Below are 8,779 nucleotides of genomic sequence, written 5' to 3'. Positions count from 1 at the left end.
AGGCCACAGGGCCAGACGGATTACCAGGACGTGTACTGCGAGCATGCGCTGACCAACTGGAAAGTGTCTTCACTGACATTTTCAACCTCTCCCTGTCCGAGTCTGTAATACCAACATGTTTTAAGCAGACCATAGTGCCTGTGCTCAAGAACACTAAGGTAACCTGCCTAAATGACTACAGACCCGTAGCACTCACGTTTATAGCCATGAAGTGCTTTGAAAGGCTGGTCATAGCTCACATCAACACCATTAACCCAGAAACTCTAGAACCACTCAATTTGCATATCGCCCTAACAGATCCACAGATGATGCAATCGCTATTGCACTCCACACTGCCCTTTCCCACATGGACAAAAGGAACACCTATGTGAGAATGCTATTCCTTGACTACATCTAAGCGTTCAACACCATAGTGCCCTCAAAGCTCATCAATAAGCTAAGGACCCTGGGACTAAATTCCCTCTGCAACTGGATCCTGGACTTCCTGACGGGCCGCCCCCAGGTGGTAACGGTAGGCAACAACACATCGCTGATCCTCAACACAGGGGCCCCTCAATTGTGCGTGCTCAGTCCCCTCCTGTACTCCCTGTTCACTCATGACTGCACGGACAGGCACGACTCCAACACCATCATTAAGTTTGCCGATAACACAACAGTGGTAGGCCTGATCACCGACAACGACGAGACAGCCTATAGGGAGAAGCTCAGAGACCTGGCTATGTGGTGCCAGGACAACAACATCTCCCTCAACGTGATCAAGACAAAGGAGATGATTGTGGACTACAGGAAAAAGAGGACTGAGCACGCCCCCATTCTCCTTGACGGGACTGCAGTGGAGCAGGTTGAGAGCTTCAAATTCCTTGGTGTCCACATCACCAACAAACTAACATGGTCCAAGCACACAACAAAACCTATTTCCCCTCAGGAGACTGAAACGATTTGGCATGGGTCCTCAGATCCTCAAAAGGTTCTACAGCTGCACCATCGAGAGCATCCTGACCGGTTACATCACTGCCTGGTATGGCAACTGCTCGGCCCTACAGGGCACTACAGAGGGCAGTGCGAACGGCCCAGTACATCACTGGGGCCAAGCTTCCTGCCATCCATGACCTCTATATCAGGCGGTGTCAGAGGAAGGCCCTAAAAATTGTCAAAGACTCCAGCCACCCTAGTCATAGACTGTTCTCTCTGCTACCGTACGGTAAGCGGTAACGGAGTGCCAAGTCTAGGACCATGAGGCTTCTAAATAGCTTCTATCCCCAAGCCATAAGACTTCTGAACACCTAATCAAATTCGGTACCCAGACTATTTGCATTAACCCCCCCTCCCTCTTTTACACCGCTGCAACTCTCTGTTGTTATCATCTATGCATAGTCACTTTAATAACTCTACCTACATGTACTTATCACCTCAACTAACCGGTGCCCCCGCACATTGACTCTGTACCGGTACCCCCCTTTATATAGTCTCGCTATTGTTGTTTTACTGCTGCTCTTTAATTACTTGTTACTTTTATTTCTTATTCTTATCTGTAATTCTTTTAAACTGCATTGTTGGTTAGGGGCTCGTAAGTAAGCATTTCACTGTAAGGTGAAACCTGTTGTATTCGGCGCATGTGACTAGTAAAATTTGTTTTGATTTGATAAGCTTCTGTCTTAAACATCCAAAATAATGCCATAGATTGTTTTTTTATATTGTAAACTTGAAGGCAAAAAAAGGGAAGAATGATATAAAATGCAAACCTGAGATCCCAACTGATTTTGGGCTATGGAGTTTTGACAAAAACAGTGGCAAATGTTTTTTACATCTGATAATCAGATGCTGCTATATTGCTGACCAGCAGATGTCACTAATGTGCATTATGAACAGATAATGAAGCTCCGAGTAATGAACTGGTTTTCAGCACATTTTGGTGAAAGTGCCGAAGCCTTCAGAAAGCCTCGGTTTCCCATCACTAGTAGTCAGTGACACTGGATACTAATATCAGCCTCCCAGGGCCTGTGCTACCTGAAACATTAGGCGGTGAAAGGAAATCCAAGGGTGTATTCATTTCGGAAACTGTTTACCGTTTAAGAACCAAAGGGACGGAAACAGAGCAAAACCAGAGTTTATTTTGGACAAGATCATGTAGGTCCGTCCGCTTTCTGTTCCATTTGCTTCCGTTTAAGAAAAGTTTTGCAACCAATCTTTTGACCAATCACATCAGCTCTGAATGTGATTGGTCAAAAGACCAATTAGTGGAAAAAACATCAGAATTGTTCTGCCTGTGTACCTGCAGCCATATTGATGTCTAAGCTGATGATTTACTTTGGAATGGACTAATCAATTGGAAGAGTGGTGTTCTATTCAAAATGGGACCCACTTATCTAATGGCTACACATTTATGTGGGCTTGGGTCACAGATTGGTCACATTATCAGCTGTGTAATCAGCCAGCCAGAGAGCAGGGGCGCCTTCAGTATGACAAAACGTTGTGCAACGTTGAATTCAAAGGAAAAGTACTGTACTGAACGACCAGTGAAGAATGGTGTGATCATGGTGGCCCAGAGGGAGATTGTATGGTGTGTGCTGCATGAGTTTTGTGATTTCAAATGGTCACAGTTATCGATCAGGGCACACAGACAAAACGATAGCAAATGTACCTCAAAAGTTGCTGAAGAGTGGTGCGGAAAACGTGTCATTAGGTACAAACCGTCACACAACGTAGTAACAATTGAATTGAACTGAATGCACCCCAGAGGTATATAACAAATGGAACCGAACAGAATAAAACTGAACAAAATGGGGTGGGACCTACCTGAATTTATTCAATAGGAACTTTAGTTGTTGTTGCAAAACGTTTCCTCTACGAAACGAAACGTTTTGCTCCGGTGTGCACTAATGAATACATGACACCAGCACTCACCCAGTTAAGGCAGAAAGGCTCTCACAGGGAAGTTCTACTGGGCTGGTATCTCACTCCATAGCTGCTGGGGGTTTCTAGTGTGGTGGCGTATCAAAAGACTGCTATGGCTTCTGGGCTCACTTTCAGGTAAGTTCAATTGCTGAATTAATTGTCTTCTGTTTGTTCGTAAGTTGGTAAAGTGGTTTATGGTGACCTATTTCTAATTCCAATGTTTTACAGGGCCTTCTGGATTTGTTTTCTATTGTTTGACGGTGCTAACTGTTTACCTGCCCAAAAAGGTGCGAATTCTGCAGACACAGGTCCATTTGCATATTGACCAGAATAGTACAGCAACCTTAATAATATTAAACCACGTGTGAAACTCATTCCACGGAGTGACGATTGTCTGCGGGTTCTCTCCCCCCTTGTACTTGATGGATTAATTAAGGTCACTAACCAGTAAGGCACTCCCCTCACTTGGTTGTCTAGGTCTTAATTGAAAGGAAAAACCTGCAGACACTCAGTCGTCCATGGAATGAGTTTGACACCACTGGGCTAAACTTTACACCTTGTTTGTCCTCAGGAAACCCTGTTCTGCGTGAATATCCTTTCAGTAACATTGAGTCCAACAGTTATGGAGGTGTGCCTGTCCCGTATGGAGATGACTCAGGCCTCCTGAACTCTGGAGGCTTCCCAAGGTCTGGTTCGGACTCTGGCTCTGCTGGCATAAGCTACCAGTTTAGTGGAGGGAAACCAGTCCCCAGCTTTGTCTCTGTGCAGAGAGAACCAGTCCCCCAATCCCAGGAGCCTGGGCAATACACACAACTTGTCTCCACTCCAACTAAACCAAAGCCTACGCCAAGCAGATTAAGCCTCGCCAAGGGTGGAACTGTCCCAAACGAATATGTGCCAAGAGAAACCGTGGAGCAGGCAAACTACCCCAGTCACTCCAGCGTTTATCACAATCATGTTTCTAGCCATTCTGGATCTGCCCAGACCGGAACCTCCACAGTGCATGAGCCCAATGAGTTTCTCAGCTCCGTCCGACACCTTTGTTCAAGGGCCTGAATATGCTAGCACTGGTAAGGATGTCCAAACTCCCTACAACCCTTTGCATGAGAGGCCAGCACTGAGCAGCATTGTCAAGGATGTCAGTTTTGCAACCATTCATGATTTAAAACAATTTGTGAAGTCTATGAGGAACAGCTTCCTTAAGCCAGATCGACCTTTCCAAACAATCTTTGACAACAATGAACAAGTCCCCAGCATTCAGCTGCCAAGCCAAATATCCAAAACCAGCTATGTCCCTATTGATCAAAGGCTTGCCCAAAATGGCTACAGTTCAACCTGGGGTTTGAGAGAGCCAGTCCGTACTGGATCCAACCAGAATGAATGGGTCACAACCATCATCCTACAGCCCAATGAGCCTCTCCAAAGCCCCAGTGCAAGGACATCTGTCCCTGATCCTCTCATCTATACCCAAGATCCAGATTCTCACAGTGGTTATTATGGCTGTAAATGCCCTGATCCTGTACCCTTGTATCATTCTAACAAAGTCCCCGTAGGGGAATCTGTTTCAAATACTTATGGAAGCCTTGCTAATGCTGGCTCAACCTTTGGAAACGATAGTGGTGCTAATAACAGTTTTGCGGCCCAGACTGAACAAGTCCCTAATGTCAAGAAGCCGTTCAAAGTGTCAAAAACTGGCTATGCCCCTACTATACAAAGGCCTTCCCCTTCCAGTTCTTCCTCTGGCCAGGATGGACAAGTGTTGTCTTCCAAGAGTGGTGGCTACCTGAGTGCCCCAAGACTCAGCCCCCCTCTCCCATTCATCCCATTCCCTTATACCCTGGGTCATGGGAAGACTTCTCCATCTGAATTCTACAAATCTGCACAAACTGGTCATGTCCCTATTGTGCAGAAACCTTCCCTGTCTAGACCTTTCTCTGTTCAAGGCTCTCCTAGCAGTAGTGACTATGTGATTACCTCAAAAGTTAATCCAGCTATCCAATTTCCCAAGCCCACAAGCTACCAGCCAGGTCCCAGGAAGATGTCTCCTTCCGTCTCTGAGCAGCGCCAGCAAATCCCCATTGAACAAGGAACCAAAAATGTAGCCTACAAACCAAGTAACTTTCATAATGCCGACTCTAGGTTTGGAAGCTATGCAGCTGTCTCTATCAGTTATAATGCTCAGGGTGAACAAGTTCCCAATGTCCAGTCGTCAAGCAAAGCATCCCATACTGGCTATGCCCCTAATGTACAAAAACATTCCCACTCTTCCACTGGACAAGGTGGTCCTTACAAAACTGGTAGCTATGTGAGCGACCCAAAGATCAGTCCCCCTAGCCAATCAATATTATTTCCCAAGGCAACAAACTACCAGTCCTCTGGTCATTCAGTTTCTGAGCAGCAGAACAAAGTCCCAATTAATCGGACTCAGAAGCCCAAAGACATGACCTCCAGACCCGGGGTCCAGCTTCCAGCATCCAGTGGCTTTGGAAACTATGTAGGTGACTCTAGCAGTTTGGATGCCCCTAATGACATAGTTCCCAATGCCCAGCAGCCAAACAAAGTGTCACAAACTAGCTATGTCTCCAGTGTACCAAGACCTGCCCCCTCCAGCTTTTCTGGCCTAGATAGACAAGGCTTCTCTAGTCAATCCATCTTATTTCCCAAGCCCACAAGCAACCAGCCCTTGGGTCAAGGGAAGACATTTCCTGTCTCTGAGCAACAGGTGAAAATCCCCATCAGCAAGAAGCCCAAATATGTGACTTCCAGACCCGGGGTCCAGCTTCCTGCATCCAGTGGCTTTGGAAACTATGTAGGTGACTCTAGCAGTTTGGATCCCCCTAATGACATAGTCCTCAATGCCCAGCAGCCAAACAAAGTGTCACAAACTAGCTATGTCTCCAGTGTACCAAGACCTGCCCCCTCCAGCTCTTCTGGCCTAGATAGACAAGGCTTCTCTAGTCAATCCATCTTATTTCCCAAGCCCACTAGCAACCAGCCCTTGGGTCAAGGGAAGACATTTCTTGTCTCTGAGCAACAGGTGCACATCCCCATCAGCAAGAAGTCCAAACATGTGACCTGCGGAACCAGTGTCCAGCACCCTGTATCCAGTGGCTATGACTCTACCCAGACTGGAGGTTTTCCTCAGAGCAGTGGAAGCTATGTGAGCACTCAGGGAGTCAGCCCACCCACCATCCCATCTAAAAGGGAAACAGTCCCTAACATTGTCTCAGAGCAAAATGTCAAAGTCCCTGTTAAACAAGGGGCAAAAGAAGTGCCTTACAAACCCTGTGGCTTTGGAAATTACATGAATTATGTTGACTCCTCTTTTGGAGCTAATAAAGTTGACTCCAGCAGTTTTGATTTACATGAAGAACAAGCTGCCCAAATCCATCAGCCCAGCAAAGTATCACAAGCTGGCCATATCCCTCTTCGTCCTTATATTGGTAAAGGCCATATGAGTGCCTCAGGAGTTGGCCCCACTCAACCAGCCATCCCATTACCCAAGTGTTCTGGTCAAGGGAAGATATCCCTTTCTGGTTCTGAGCTGCAGCCTGTATCCAGTGGCTCTGATTCCAGACAGTGGTGGTTCTCCTGAGAGCAGTTGTTGCTATGCGAGTACACAGAGAATCGGCCCATCTACAGACTTCTATATGCCCCCTTCTCCTCAGCCCGCTATGTCTGTCAGTCCCACAACAGCTATGAGAGGCAAGGTGGTCTTCTCCAAAACCCGCTACACTGGATACATTTATTTTGCTAAACCCTCCACTAGCAGTGTTGGCTCAAAGAGTGGCAGTAGATCCAGTAGACCTGTCTCTAAACAACCTCGCTACTGCCAAAGAATCAAATCCCATGGTGTGAAGATTCATCAGAGGTAATTTGCAGTCTCTACGAAACCTACTTGGATTTTAAAATGTCTCTACTTTATATTTGAATTCTATTTTGCAGGAATACATTGTGATTTGACAACCAGTTCTCCTTCGAAGGTAAGACTTCCAGTATTGTGAAACCATCCAACACATTACTTGCATCTACACTAACTATCCCTGTTTTTTGCCTTTTTGCCTTTAACTAGGTTCCATGTGTCATGGCCTGAATCCCTGCTGTTCTGCAAAGATGAATAAAATTGCTTTAACTGAATATTTTCTCTTCAGTCTTTGATGTACTGTAACTTGACAATTTCCAACTACAGTAGTTGCTGGTACTGGTTTATTGGTTGTATTGCTTATGTAGTGGAGTTCACACCCTGGTTAAACAATCTGTTCCTCTCTGTATCCTAACTAAACATGGTTCTCAAAATGGGACACTTTCTTTTATTAAATAGGTTTGCTTTAGATAACTGGGGTTACTTACTTGAAGCACATTGAACACACTGAACAAAAATATAAACGCAACATGTGAAGTGTTGGTTTCATGAGCTGAAATAAAACAACCCAGAAATGTTCCATACACACAAAGCTTAATACACACTCATTTTGTGCACACATTTGTTTACATCCCTGTTGGTGAGCATTTCTACTTTGCCAAGGTAATCCATCCACCTGATGGGTGTGGCATATCAAGAAGCATATTAAACAGCATTATCATTACACAGGTGCACCTTGTGCTGGGGACAATAAAATGCCACTCTAAAAGGTGCAGTTTTGTCACAACACAATGCCTCTGTGTCTCAAGTTTAGGGAGCTTGCAATTGGCATGCTGACTGCAGGAATTTCATTTGAGAGAATGAGAATGAAAAACGCCAAGGGAGATGAATACTTTTGCAAGGCACTGTAAACGTCAGCCCAGGACCTCCGCACCAGGCTTCTTCACCTGGGGGATTGTCTGAAACGAGCCACCCGGACAGCTGATGAAGCTGTGGGTTTGCACAACCAAAATAATTTCTGCAGAAACCGTCTCAGGGAAGCTCATCTGCATACTCGTCATCCTCACCAACGTCTTGGCCTGACTGCAGTTTGGCGTCGTAACAGACTTCAGTGGGCAAATGCTCACCTTTGATGGCCACAGGCACTCTGGAGAAGTGTGCTCTTCATGGATGAATCCAGGTTTCAACTGTACCGAGCAGATGGCAGAGCGGTTTGTGGGCGAGCGGTTTGCTGATGTCAACGTTGAGCAGAGTGCCCCATGATGGCGGTGGGGTTATGGTATTGGCAGGAATAAGCTACGGACAATGAATACAATTTCATTTTATCTATGTCAGTTTCAATGCACAGAGATACGAAATCCTGCCATTCATCCGCCGCCATCACCTGTTACAGCTTGATAATTCACAGCTCCATGTCGCAAGGATCTGTACACAATTCCTGGAAGCTGAAAATGTCCCAGTTCTTCCATGGTGTGCATACTCACCAGACATGTCACCCATTGAGCATGTTTGTGATGCTCTGGATCGACGTGTGCGTCATCGTGTTCCCAGTTCCTGCCAATATACAGCAACTTCGCACAATCATTGAAGAAGAGTGGGACAACATTCCACAGGCCACAATCAACCGCTGATCAAAACTATCCGAAGGAGATGTGTCACGCTGCATGAGGCAAATGGTCACACCAGATACTGACTGGTTTTCTGATCCACGCCGCTACCTTGTTTTTAAAGGTATCTGTGAATTTATTTCAGTTGACTGATTTCCTTATGAACTGTAACTCAGTTGCATTTATATTTTTGTTCAGTGTATTTGTTAAATGTACAGTGCAGTTGGAAAGCATTAAGACCCATTGACTTTTTACATATTTTGTTACGTTACAGCCTTATTCTAAAATGGATTAAATGTTTTTTCATCAATCTACACACAATACCCCATAATGACAAAGCAAAAACAGATTTTTAGAGTTTTTTGCTAATTTATTAAAGAACTGACATATCACATTTACTGAAGTATTAAGACCC

The 8,779-nt window shown here is 45.4% G+C and overlaps 1 protein-coding gene across 1 annotated transcript; it reads left to right on the top strand.

Annotated features, from left to right (window-relative positions):
• The first annotated feature begins 2,495 nt into the window (after positions 1–2,495).
• Positions 2,496–6,997, top strand: LOC112069653 (uncharacterized). Its single transcript, XM_024137008.2, has 5 exons — positions 2,496–3,030; positions 3,124–3,182; positions 3,467–6,766; positions 6,841–6,878; positions 6,968–6,997. The coding sequence occupies exon 3, from the start codon at positions 3,788–3,790 to the stop codon at positions 6,488–6,490; it is 2,703 nt and encodes a 900-aa protein (XP_023992776.1). The 5' UTR covers positions 2,496–3,030; positions 3,124–3,182; positions 3,467–3,787; the 3' UTR covers positions 6,491–6,766; positions 6,841–6,878; positions 6,968–6,997.
• Positions 6,998–8,779: the final 1,782 nt, after the last annotated feature.

The sequence above is a fragment of the Salvelinus sp. IW2-2015 genome, unplaced genomic scaffold, assembly GCF_002910315.2.
Source record: "Salvelinus sp. IW2-2015 unplaced genomic scaffold, ASM291031v2 Un_scaffold1068, whole genome shotgun sequence".
Classification (NCBI taxonomy): domain Eukaryota; kingdom Metazoa; phylum Chordata; class Actinopteri; order Salmoniformes; family Salmonidae; genus Salvelinus; species Salvelinus sp. IW2-2015.
This window is presented reverse-complemented; position numbering and strand designations above follow the sequence as displayed.

Coding starts and splice junctions, on each gene's coding strand:
- LOC112069653 (XM_024137008.2), top strand. CDS start 3,788: ATGTGCCAAGAGAAACCGTGGAGCAGGCAAACTACCCCAGTCACTCCA.